We start from the raw sequence: 15119 nt of genomic DNA on the forward strand, positions 1-15119 counted from the left end.
TGTAGCTGGACGGAGGGAGTATGATTTTTCATTAAAAAATTTCATGATGTTTCAAATGAAAGTTTATACATTTCTTCCTAGGGTGTGTTTGTTTGGGAGTTTGGATTTTGAGTTGGGATTTGAATAGTAAAAATTTTGAATTTGAATAGTTGTAGGTGTTGATGTGATGTTTTGAATGTAAAATTGATTTTTAGCATAATATAAAAAATAAAAAATAGGTGTTTGATTTGATGTTTTTGAGAGAAAAAATAGGATGAATGCATAGTGTATTTAAAATCTAATCCCCCAAACAAAGATAATATGTTCAATAAAATTGCAAAATATAGATCTATATATGTTCTATTATGAGCATTATCACTTTTATTTAGTATGTTTCCACAACTTTTTGGTATTGCCAAAATAAGAAGGTACAAAATCAAGGCATTGTTGTGGAAAATTATTACATCCAAGATATATTCTATATCTATAAATAGTTAGGCGATGGTTACAAAGCCCATTGGGCGCAAATCACGTGTTGACATCACATAAAAGGATACAATATATATTATGTTATAAGATATTATATGTTGAGTTATACCATAACATATGTTGTATATTAAATATATTATTATACACTGTGCTGATAACACATTAATATATACTCAGATAATAAATCTACAATACATATATCTAAAATATACCCAAAAACACATACTAATACCTCATACAACATGTATGATCAGTTATATTTTTATATGTTATTTATAGTATTTGTATGGTGTTGATTGGTGGTGATAAATCCCCAATCACATTCTGAAGCGCTATAAATATGATAATTAAGTCTATTTTTTTTTTTTATTAATAAGTCTATCGTATCTGAGATTGATTTTTTTTTTTTAATTAAAATAAAAACTCAAAACTATAATACTACACATATAGACAAATACATCCGTGTGTGAAACTATTTGTTCTTTCGATGATTTATAAAGAAATATAATGTATAGTAAAAATAATGTAAGCATACAAATTGACGTTTAATGACAATTTAATCTCGTACAGTGCTAAGCTGATCCATGACTCCATCCTTCACTCGGACATCCAATGCGGCATCGACATCGTGAGAAGAAACCGAGGCAAAAACTCGTACCGAAGAAGCCGATGATAGAAAATAGGTAATAAGATTACTATGTTGGCGTAATTTTCCATGAAAGAAATTGATCGTTGATGGATAATAAATATGGGGTCCATGCGGTTGGGAAGGTTGATAAAATTACTATGTTGTTGCGAAAAGTCGAGACAATTAAATGAAGCATACGGCGGTTGGGAAGATTGATAAAATTATTATGTTGTTGCGAAAAGTTGAGACAATTAAATGAAGCATATGGCGGATAACAAGTTATGTAATTACTATTCTAGTGTGAAAATTAATAAGAAAAAAGCCTGATTGGAATGACAGGAAACATGTACTAACAAACGAGGTTAGGGCGTAGCTAAATATGCAATGAAATAATTAGAGCTGGCAAAAACTAATACAATATGATCATTCGACACAAATTTAACATAAAATAATTAGGTTTGGGTCAAATATTTGTGTTGAGATATTTTAGATTTAGATTTCATTTAATATTTATTTAGATTAGTTTTGATTGGTTTATTTAAAATTTGGTAAGTTTAGATTACGAATTGATTTTATCCATATGTTGGATTATTTTGTTTAGAGCCAGTCGAGTTTGTTTTATGGTGCGTATATATAGAACCTTATTTTGATGATTAATAATAATACAATTTTTGAGTTTTCATAAAATATTTCTAACAATTTGGATCTAATTATGTATACAAATTAATACGAACCCAATACTATAAAAAACGGATCGGATTAGGGGTGACGATCTGAACTCGAACCCGCCACGAAAACCCCATTATAATATATTAATATTAATTAATATATTTATTATATACAAAATAATTTAATTTAATACATTTTTTCAAAAAATTATTAATTTAAAATGATGAGCCCAACTCAAATATAATAATTTTAATATGTTTACTATTTATTGTGTAAGTGTGTGCAAGTATTTTTATTGACTTAGTGACTTTTAATTATCTTTTGGATTGAAAATATCATCGGACACTATCTCAAACCATCTCTAATTGAATTGTATACACCGTATTAGAATATAATATTTTACGTCAAATACCGAAATTAAAAATAAGTTTATAATTTTGCATTATAAATAAGTTCTATCTTTTTTTTTTAACAAAGAAAAAAAAATCAATATCAAATATATTTTTAATTAATTTTTCAACCATAAATTTTCAAATCAAACATCAAATTTTTATTATATATTACATTAAAATTTAATTTTAAAATTAAATGAATATTTATTTATATAATATTAAATATTTATTATTTTTATTATTCAAAATTTTAGCCCAATTTCTAAATTTACAATTAACAAATAATAAAACTAAAGATATTAGTAAGTTAATAAAATATAGTTAAGTTTTTTTAATTAGAAGTATTAGTTATTAATTATTATTATAATAGGAAAGTGAACTAATTTCATGAGACCCGCTAAAAAAAAAAAAATGGACTAATTTCGGGGAAGGAATGAAGTAATTTTTATTATATTACTACTTATTATATTAATTTTTTAAAATTGGTTTGAATTGTTAACATAATTTTATTATATATGTATATGCATTATTAATTTAACAAATTTAATGGAAAATAGCAATGAAATATAATGGATATTGAGAAGAATAATATCTCATCAACCAAGTGACTTGGGTTCAAATCTTTTCCATATCCTTTTTAATTAAATTTATATAGATATTTTTTTTATGTAATAGAAAATAAGAATTAATAAATTAGAATTTTCAATTAAAAATATATTTTTTTAAAAATTATGGTATAATTTGCTATTATATTTTACTTTTTTGAAATTATTATTATTTTTCACTAGTATATTTTGAAATTACTATTATTTTATTAAAACTTTAAAATAATATTAATAAATACTATCATATTATTTATCACTTCTTCTAATAATAATAATAATAATATATTTTTAAAAATCCATCAAAATCTCAGGAGAGATTTTATACTATATAGTTTTTTCATAACTTTCTATTAAAATTCAATAAAATCCATAAATATTTAAAATCTATGTATTGTTGAATACCGTAAAATTTTAAAAGACTTTTAAATGTTTGAATTGAATACCTTCCGATTTTAAAACACTTTCAAAAATCTGGATTGAATACACTCAAATTTTAAAAATCCAAAATCCAATAGAATCTTACAAAATCAAGAATGAATACACCCCTATAAGAGTCCGCACCTATATTCATCGTCTTTAATTTATCCAAATGAGCAATGCAAACAACGTAGGATAAGATCATTTCTAACTCATAATTATATTTTAGTAGGAGCTATAATACATATATCTATTTTGGTATGTCCTTCTGTAGTAACTACCTTTCATCATATTTTTTTATTTTTGAATGGTCAAAGAGTATTATCTCAATATTCCATTTTGGTATGTTTGTTTGAAAGTTTTGATTTTTTTTAATGGTAAAATTTTAAATTTGAATAGTTATTTAATGAAGTGGGGTTACATGCTGAATCAAATTATTCAGCACGAATGCTGAACGCATGAAACTTAATTATTTTATTTTATATAATTAAAATTTATTATTATTATAATCATGTAAATTAATTTTAATGAAGTTTAGCACCGGTGCTGAATTTTTTCATTCAGCACCGGATCTTCTCGGTTATTTAATACTCCCTTCGTTTCAAACACCCTGCAACATTTTCATTTTGGTATTTCCCAAACATTTTGCAATATTTCCAAAATATGAAATAATTAATTATACTTAATCTCTACCCCACACTTTATCCCCTCGCATCATCCAAATAAAAAAATAAAATATATATTTTTCTCTCCATCACATCACTTAATTTCTAAATTATCCTACTTAATACTACCCACCTAAAAACCCGTGCAAAAAACAAATGTTGCACCTTGTTTGAGACGAAGAGAGTATTATATAAACAATTTTGGATTTGCGGCCTTTAGTTACGGGCATGACTAAGCAACATTTTTTTTCCATTCTTTTTGTTTTTCTTTCTTTACATGTACACTTTGGATTTGTGCTCAAATAATATAAAAGCAATAGAAGTCCATCTAAACTATTAATATATGCATATCAAATATGCACGCAAAATGTAATGTATCGTCTAACTTGTAGTTTTGTATTTTGTTTTACTTATAACGTGGGAACTTGCAGCCGCTACCTGAAAGTGTGCACTGGGTAAACTTTCCGACCGAACCTAATACTCTGCAAAGCAGGCCCGACGGAAAAGTCACACTAGTCGAACCATGTGTGACAGGTGATTTTTATTTTTGTTGCTAGCATAAATAATTGCTGATGTTTTATCTTGTTCTTAAAATTTTAAATTTGTGTAGGACATTAATTATATATATATATATATATATATAAAGGGTAGTTAGGGTGTTGATTGAGATCAATCAATACATATCAATTATTTTTAAATATATAACTTTAGCTAAATCAATGTGTGTACTCATTGTTATCATGCACTCATAATTTCTACTACATAATATCCGTGTTATATTAATATATACATTGTGCTAAAATTGTGATATATATCGCGAATTACATCACCGTGTATTATGTGGATTGTTACCATGGGCGAACATTCATACCATACATTGGTGATATGTTAACATATATTTTGGGTTGAAATCAATCGCACAATGTCATGTGAATTATTATATAATACTTTCAATTCATATTATGCATTTATATTACGTGTTATGTGTTAATTACTTTAGTCAGAATTATAATTGTAATTATATAAATATATAATAAATTCCTCATCATTTGATGTCTAAAGAAAATAAAATATCATGCATGTTCACCTAACAAAATGTTTTGGTGCGATTTTTACATAAAATATAATATATACACATATTTACACAATATATAATATGAATATTTTATTCAGTCATAAAAAATAAATAATTCAATACAAAGTCTTATTTGTATATTATCGATACAATTTTTTTATATACTTAAGATAAAGAATACCTACACCAAATAAATACAAGGCGAACATTTCTCAATTTGTATTGAATTTAAAGGATTTGAATTTTTATTTAAATAATATTTAATATAATGTTATATAAATATCTCTTTCGTCTTTTATAATTATGACATGTTTCTTTGTTTTATACACAATTTATTTATAGGAAATAATTTTATTCATCTATAATTTTATTACTCATACTTTAACCAATAATAATCAATTTGTCACTACTTTTCCTATTTATCACATTATTTTTTCATCATTTCTCTTAATATTTTTTATATAATACTTCAATTTACTTTTTATTTATCATATTTTTATATTATTGTTTCTTAATCATTATTCCCAACCAAAGTGGCCTACTTAGCCCTAGGGAGGGAGATTTTTTTTTTCAAAAAGTAAAAGTTCAAATAGTAAAATCTATATAAAATTTAATGGATCTATATCTGTGCTGATCGAGTCAAATCAATTATGTTGATTTCTTCCATTCAACACATTTAAGCAAAATAAACGGTATATATTTGACAACAAATAATAATAATAATATAATATAATATAATATATAATACACTATATTACTTATTTCATTGTAATAAATATATTTATACATTATAGTACAATATATAAAAGAGAAGGATCATCCCTTAGATTAAATAATATTTCCTCCGTCTCTTTTGAAATGGACTCTTTAGGTTTTGTAGTAGATTAATAAATAATAGTATTTTTATTAGTTAGTTGAAGTGTGCAAGAGATTTTAATATTTTTGCCATTTGACTTTTTGAATAAAGTAATTATATGTATAATGGTATATTTGTAATTTAAGTAAAAGTTAAGGGTATTTTGATATTAGTGTATAATTATTTTTTCTAAAATAATAAAAAAAAAGTTACTTTAAAATGGAACAAACGAAAATGGTAAAAATAGTACTTTGAATTAAGACGATAATGAGTATATAATTATAGTATTTTATTATATTTATTAGGACAATTAATATTTAATTTATTCAGTACGGATCCTGAAATTATGATTTCTATCAGCTGATCCTCCTTCGCATATAACATGTACAGTGTGTTTGTTTGGAGGATTCTTTGATATTTTTATTATTCATCAAATTTATTTGTTTTTCAAAAATATCAAATCAAAAATTTATTTTTTATTTTTTATATTATATTAAAAATTAATTTTATACTATTTCAATTTAAAAGGTGTACTATTGAAATTCCAACTCAAAATCAAAACCCCAAACAAACGCACATGAATGCATTGTATAAAAGGATATATTGTCTCTCTTCCTATTAGGTGCTGACTGGGTGCCTAATAAACACAACCATGTTTGACTTCCCAAGTCAAAATAAATATGTCAACTCCTAATTAAAGAACAGGTCAACCAAAGAAGAGTGGGTAAACTCAGACAACAACAAAATCCATGCAGGAACGACAACTATCACAAATCGATGCAACCATGCAATTTGGTGTTCTTTTTTTTTTTTTTTTTTTTAATCTCAATCTCTTTTAATAATACATAAATATATAAAAAATTTATCTAATGTTTAAAATGGAATGTATAGAGTTTAAAATAAAATAATCACATGTGTTTTTATTTTTGTTTTGAATTATTTTGGTTGTTTTGGATTTGAAATATATATATATATATATTATATATAATGACTTATAATTTATTTTTATTTTTTAAAGTTGAGTTTTATTAATTATGGTTGGACAATAATTGTACAATAAATATTGATTAAATTGTAAATGGTAGGAAGAGAATTAGTGTGATAAAATATATATATATATATATAAGTAAAATATAAGTATATAATAATATAAGTCTGTTTGTTTAGTTTTTACTGTGGGATGTTTTATTTTTTATTTTTATTATTTTTTTGAGGTTAGTTGAATAAAGTTGATAATATAAAAAATAATATTTTTTTGTTAATTTTTTATAAAAATATATAATATAAATATTATATATATTGAAAATTATATTAAAAAAAAATACGAATTCATAACTTAAATTAAACACACCCTAAATTCACATAAAAGTAGTATACTGTTGGGATGCCTTGAATCTAGTGTTTCGACATTTGTTTTCATTTACTGATTTCGCTTAAATCGTACAATGTCAAACGGTATGGACTAGTTCCATATTTTATTTTGATTGTTGGACTTATTTTTTTGTCCAATTACCCATGTTTAATTTAAGTTATTATAAATATTTATTTTGATGTAATGTTAGGTGTCCAGTATTCTTTTAAACTCTGATAAGATTATTTTTCTTCTGCTTTTGTCTATCTATTCTTTTCTATTTTAGTATAATTGTGACAATATATATATATATATACACATAAATAAATGCAAACGGAATCAACTCTATCAAGTCTTACTATGTCTGCAGTTTTCAAATAGTAGATTCCTTTGATTCATCTTTCTTCTTTTTGTTTGGACTAAATACAAAAGTCAACCAGCCGACCCAGCCGCCCTTAGCTATTTTTTTGTCAGAAGAAGAAGACATTAGATTAGTTCAAACCAAAATACAAATTAAAAAAATAAAAAACTCACTTTTTTTTTTTCCTACAAGATCTACATTATTATTATTATTATTATTTAGAAATTATATAAAACTTCTTTATCTAAACAAAATAATATTGTGAAACTTTGTTTAGGAGATCTATGCAATTTTCACAAAAAATAAATCTTATACTCTCTCCGTCTCGGTGCAAGGCTGTCGTTTATGTTTTGCACTTAAATTTTTAAATATTAGTATTATAATGGATTGTAGTAAAAAAGACGAAAATGCCCCTATTAGTATTGTTTAATATAAAAGTAATGACATTTGTATAATATAGTATAAGTTGGAAGAGTATTTATTATGTTAAGTACGTAGTACAATTACTAAATTAAGAAATGATAACCTTATTTTGGGACGAACGAAAATGAAAAATGACAACTTTTCGATTGAACGGAGAGTATATACTTTCAAAATCGGAGAGTATATACTTTCAAAATCGTAGAAAGAATAATACAAATTTAAAAAATCAGTACTAAACAGTTTTGCTAATAGTAAAAGTATGGACTTTTTTTTTGTACTACAATAATTATAGTTTTCTTTATAAACATATTATTTTATCAAACAAAATATAACATGTAGTACTATTTTTGTAAAAATAAAAAAGTCGAAACTAAAAGAAAAATAAACTCTACTGTCAAAACCAAAATACATTATATTTATAATTTTGTTTGACTGTGGTTTGAAACTAATTTGAAATAGAATTTTGGCTTAAGTTTTTTAAAATAATATTTGATATGATGTTTTGTGAGATGAAATAATATTCCCCCCATCCCCTCTGAAGGTCATATTTATGTTTTCTGTCATTATATTTAACATTAAAAATATCCTTATTTTGTATAATTTTTTTGCAGAAACGACATTATATTACTATTAAAAGACACTAATAGAAGTATGTTTGATATTTTCCGTACTATATTTTGATATAATCATCAATATTCAAAATTAATATACAAAAAAATAAATGTGACCTTTAAAACAGAACAAAAAGTATACTTTTATTGAAAACCGTATCTAATAAATAGTATTGATTACGATCTGTAATCACAACCAACCAAACAGCTAATTTGTTTAGAAATAGAAACAATATGTTATTTTCAAGAAGCAAACTGCACTCGTCCATCCAGTATCCATTATTTTAACTTTGTGAGGTGTGTGTATTTATATGTATAATGTATGTATGTAAATACATATATATATATATATGAACAAGTACTCCATTCTTCATAACTAAAATTTCAGGAGCTAAAAGTGATCACACTGGTAACTATGTATTCCTCCATCAATTTCCCTATGGAAATTTGCATCATGATTTTATGCATATATACATATATATATATATATGTGTGTGTGTAAATTTCTTGCTTGAAGATGCTTTTTGTTTTTTTTTTTTTTTTTGAACTATGTCAATTTAAATCAGGATCATTGATGTCGAAACGAAGTTTTCTTGACCATGCCGGCCACCATAATCTCGTGCTCATCGATGACATATTGGCCCAACCGTGGAAAGCCCTAGTCGAACGTAGAGTATGATCATCAATTTCATTTTTTTGATCATAGTCAATATGTCCGAGTGTTTTCACTTCGATTTATTAACCATTTATATATATAACAGTTTGAACCTCAACCTCAACCTCAACCTCGGCCTCAAGTCATTGGAAGTGCAAGAAAGCGACCTTTAGAGGACTACAATGATGTCCGAAAACCAATGATATATACTAAGCTATATATGCTCGATCACAATCATATAGCATCAAAATTTTGTTGGATTCTTGATAAATCGCCATTTGGCTTATCTATGCTCATGCAGGTTTCGATTTCAGTTCCAATTCCAGTTCTAAAGTCGAGGAATCGCCAAAAATTAACAGACAAAATAACAAGTCTACAAAAGTTAGTTTCTCCTTATGGAAAGGTGGGATCGGGTCGAAACCTATAGACCTTTTTTGGCAAAAAAAAAATCGCTACGGCTATGTTGTGTCCGACTCTAAAGTCTAATTAAACTAAGGTTTCAATTCATCCATTCTTATGTAGACCGACACAGCCTCGGTGCTTCTCGAGGCTTCTATTTCGATCAAAGCCCTTCAAGATCAAATCAAGGTAATTTTCGCGCCTTAATTAAATGTATTATGTTCTAAGGGAAATAATGTGATATATTCTCGAGAAAATATTTATAAGGAACAAATTGTAATGAATATGTGTATACTTGATATTCGATTCGATTCAAATATGATTTGCTTAATTGCTTATGGGCCTAATTACTTGGATATAGGATATGGTATAAGTTGGGTATCAAATAATAAAACATGATCCAAATCCATGTTTAAGTTGGACTAATTATATCACAATATTCGAATATAAATATTAAGAAATAATAGTATTTTAATATAAAAATAAGATAAGTAAAAAATAAAATAAATGTATAATAGAAAATTTATTAAAGAATTAATAATAGAGTAAGGAGGTAGATTCGGATCAGGTGTCTGCGCTGATGGTTTGATTTAATAATTAAACATATTATTAAATAATTAATTATTAATTATATAATGTAATTATCATTACTCATCAAAACAGGTGTTGAATTTTTTAATTCAACACCTGATCCATTTCTATAGAGAAATGAGATAATCAGAAAAAGCAGTGGCAAATTGATTATATTTGTTAAAGTATAGATAATGAAATTGTGAGTAGATAAAGTTGTTTACTATAAATAAATTATACATAAGTTCAATAATAGTAAAATAAGTCATATGATTATCCTGGATGTAGAAAGTACTATTCTTTACATCAATGAAAAAATTGCATTAAATTATATCTATTGTTTAACATATTTGCTCATCTCAATGTAGAATATGCTTCGCGTGCAATTCAATCATTCCCTAAAAAACGAGGTAATAAAAAAGATGACTATCGTGAGTTATTAGATATCTTTCTTAATTATCATCTTCACGACGGCTTTGCTTTTACACATTAGCGACTGGGAGAAAGATTCGCGCTGAGAAGCATCGGCTTTTGCTTGGTTTCGACTACACTTTTCAAAGAATCAACTTGACCGGAAATTATTGGTTGGCATGGGAAGTTTTTCGACAAAAGAGCTGCCAAAAATTTCTTTACCAATATTTTACTTGTATGAAATTATTAAGAATTTTGTATTAGTGAAGTTTATTTATATTTTCAATTTTATTATAGTTTTTGGTTTTGCTTCTATTTTTCCATTGTTATTATGTGATTTCAAATTGAAATCAACTCTATTTACTTTATACAATTTTTAATAAAATATAATATTTCTTCTTACAAAATATTATATTTAAATATTATTTAAATAAATATTTAAATCAATATTTTATTTCAAATCAATTAATTCAAACTATAACCAAACAAATAGTCTAATTAAGATTTTATCATTTCTATTTATTTCTTTACACATAATTTATGCCTTTTTTTATCAAAGTAAATTTCAAAAAATATCGTCAATACTCAATTATCATTTTTATCTCGCAAAATATATCCTATACGTTTGCAAAAATCGTTATTTATGTCCTTTGACAGCGGGTGATGTTCACACAATTGCTGTCCCGCACGTGGCCACGCACGGTTAAAAAATAGAAATAGAACTTTCGTAAGTATGTGAGATATATTTTGTCAACTAGATGAATAAAAAATAAAATTGATAATTGAATGTACTTGGAGAATATTCTTTGTAATTTTTCCTTTTTTATCTTTATATATCTATTAATTTATAAAATTAATCAGATTAAATCGTATGATGCCAAAATGAACAAAAGTTACCTAAATTATCATTTTAATATATTTTAGACATTTTTTTTTTATTAACACACCCGCAAAAATACAAGAACATAAACATAGATAGATATGTAAACATTTTTTATATAATATGATAACAAATACTTTCTCAATTATAAATATATCAATAATAATAATATTATGATTAGTCCTTCGATGATGTTTGTTTAGTATTTTAATTTAAATATTTTTTTTTCTTTCTTTTTTTTTTATGTAATTATTGATATTAAAAAATAAATGTCTAAATTCAATTAAATATCATATTAATGACATGTCTTGCTTGGGGTCCGGGGGCGCAAAGTGGCCCCCGGCCGACGGTATGCAGTATTAGGTTTTAGAGTTAGTATTGAGCTGAGCTCGTATGATATATTTTCTTGGTTTATTTAAATAGACTTAGGGATACGAAATCTCTAATATGTAACATTGTCGTCGTGAATAAATTTTTTTTCCATTTTTGCCCGTGGATGTAGCCAACACGTTGTTGGTGAACCACATAAATTTGTGCATTTTTTTACGTTTTTTGTTTGTTATTAACCCTAATCCGTCACAACACATATATTTTGAAAGAAAATAAAATTTTAATAAAATAAATATATGGTATTTGATCATGTATATATATTAATTATTGTACAATAAATATCAATTATTAATGCAAATTTTTTTTTAAAATAAAAGATATCGTACAAATATCATTTGCATATATATAGTCATAATAAATTTGACAGTAAATTAAATAAATATTGTCTATAAATGAAGTATTATAATTAATATATTTCAAAAAAGAAAATAATATATAAAGATATTGAAGAGAAATGAATATCTGCAATTAAATCCTTAAAAAATTGAAAACAACATTCGATGAGAAACGAAGAATTACAAAATCTTCCCATCAGCCAATCAGAACGCGTCACGTGGCATCATCAAAAAAAGAAAGTCGAGTTTACCTCTCCTCTATAAGTAATGGTCAATTTATTTGAGACACCAACGTTCATTCAAAAACTCGAGCAAATGGATAAGTCTCTGGACTCTCTCTACGATGTTCTTCGTGTCCTTCGAAACGTTCTTCATCGAAAAATCTCCGATTTGGACAAATGATCCAATATTGGTCGACAAATCAATGAATTAACGTTTTTCGTCGTATGTCCAAGCCGGAGGGAAGATCAAATATTCAAAATTCGTTGAAGAATCCGTCAAAATCAAAGAAAAACCTTCAAAATTCAACCTAAAACTTTAAGACGTTCTCCGCGTTCTTTATCAAATCATCAAGTCGGCCCTCTTCAATCCAGTAATTAAAAAAAAAAAAAAAATCATTATAGAGCATCAAATCCACCCTTACAAAGATCAAGACCTCAAATTCATAAAAGAGTAGTCTTCAAATTCAAAGTCGATGATCAAATATATCTGCACAGAGACCAAAGTTCGAAAAAAATCCGTCAAAGAAACCGAATTAAAAATCAAATTCTTAAAAGCCTTTGAAAAAGCCTTCAAATCCAGGTTGAAAAATAAATCAACTCGAAAAGAGAATCAAAATACCCAAATATAAAATATGATCCACATCAATTCAAATTATATATATTGTATTTAAAAAATTAACACATTTTTTTGTTTAAAGTAAAATATAGATAATTGTGTCGGTTATATAGAAAATGACATTTTGTATTGAATGTTAATTTATACGAAGGATAAAACATATATATCAAGAGTAAAATATATATAGAGAATAATGTCTAAAAAAAATTGAGGAAACAAACCCTAAAGATTATATAAATTATCTACCACTACAATAAAATATCATTTTTGTAACGAAGTTTTTTTCTCCCTAAATTCACTTTTTCCGTTACTAATAAAATTAAAGACGGAATTAAGGATGAAATTACATTAACTATGTGAATTTTAGCGACAGAATTCCGTTATAAATATACTATATTTTTGTAGTGTACATAATTGAAATAAAGATGTTTTAATAAAATAAATAAATGAAGAAATAGGGAAACATGAGAAGGGCAAGGAGAAAGGGACAGTGGAAATAGCCATAATTATATTCATCTGTTATTATTAATTTTTAGTACTCTCTCCGTCCCGAAATTAAGTATCCATTTGTTTTTTCACGTAGTTTTAAAAATATTAATATTATATTAGGATATAGTAGGAATAAAGTATAAATGACTAAAATAATCTTATTAGTATGTGTAATATAAAGGTAATGGCATTTGTATAATATATTATAAATTGTAAAGGTATTTGTAATAGAAAATACAGTTACTAAAAAAAAATCAAAACTTTATTATGAGACAGACTAAAATAAAAAAATAAATACTTTATTATGAAACGGAGTGAATATATCAAATTTAATCCACATGCAAAGAAATGACAACATTAATGCCTCTTCTGTCACAAATATTTTATTATTAATATGTATTAATTTAAGATATCTTAAAATCAACACCATCTTACTTTAATTACACACATAAAAAAATATATATATATATCTAATTAGTTACAATATTTTTAACTAAAAATATTTTTTTTAGTTGAAACGTGTTATTGAGTATAAAAATTAAGTTTATCACTAAAAATAAATTATGCATTACAAAATTAATTATGTCACTAAAATATTTTTGTTAGAAAATTCTATTTTCATGTCAAAAAAGTTTTAGTTACAAAATTATTTTTCATAACTAATACCATTTGGTTAAAAAAGTCATACATATTTTGTTGCTAAACTCTTTTGTTATGAATTTTAATTTTATAGCAAAAGAACTTTATCTACGAAAATATTTCGTAGCTATATAAATTTTCTAATTTTCATTGTGAAAAATTTATTTCTTTTTACGAAAGTCATATTTTTCACCAAAGACCTTTACGAACGCAACATTCGCAAAAACATTTTTTTTATAAATTATCTTTTGCTAAGAATTATTTTTGTAGATAAATTTTAACTTTTTTTTTGTAGTGACTCTTAACTTTTATATAAATTAAAAATATATTATAACACGTATACATAAAGTATAAATAATTAAAATATCAAAATCATCTTGCTTACATTCACTAACAAATAAAATATTATTATTTTTTAATTTATTATAAAAATTAAATTTAATACTTTTATCCGACCGGAATAAGTATTATTTTCTTTTATAAAAATTTAAAAACAATAACAATTAATCAATTCAAATAATATCACAGCTTCTCAAAATAGTTTTGCAATTATCAATAACTAATAATTTTTCTTTAATATTTTTACCATTCTAAAATACAAATGTAAATACACAACCAAATTTTCCATTTTCCCTTTCTACATAAATAATTTAGAAAAGCATAAATCTAATAAAATAGGAACAACATTCCAACTTGTTCGAGCCTAGTTTACAGAGTATCAAGTTCGACCGAGGGTTTATTCAGTGCGCACTTTCGAATAGCGGCTGTGGATCCCAACGTTATCAAAAAAATTATAGATTGATTTATATGAATATATAAGTCATGTTACTGTTGAATGACAAGTTTTTCATTTTCTATTTCTAGAATACTTTTTATTTTTAATATCATTCAAAAACATTTTGAATCGATCAGTATTCGACCAATTATTGGTAATTCAAGATTTCATACTTTTAATAAATGAGAGATAAAAACAAAGAAATAAAAAATTATATC

General features: G+C 24.9%; 1 protein-coding gene across 1 annotated transcript in view; it reads left to right on the top strand.

Moving 5' to 3' along the window:
• Window positions 1–15119, top strand: part of LOC127256090 (glucan endo-1,3-beta-glucosidase-like) — a 32787-nt gene that overhangs the window by 7240 nt on the left and 10428 nt on the right. Inside the window, exons 3-5 of the mRNA XM_051281922.1 lie at window positions 9088–9194; window positions 9478–9579; window positions 9699–9764. Coding sequence (XP_051137879.1) covers window positions 9088–9194; window positions 9478–9579; window positions 9699–9764 — 275 coding nt within the window. The remainder of the gene's footprint in view (window positions 1–9087; window positions 9195–9477; window positions 9580–9698; window positions 9765–15119) is intronic.

The sequence above is a fragment of the Andrographis paniculata genome, unplaced genomic scaffold (assembly GCF_009805555.1).
Source record: "Andrographis paniculata isolate CXL003 unplaced genomic scaffold, ASM980555v1 Contig55END, whole genome shotgun sequence".
Lineage (NCBI taxonomy): Eukaryota > Viridiplantae > Streptophyta > Magnoliopsida > Lamiales > Acanthaceae > Andrographis > Andrographis paniculata.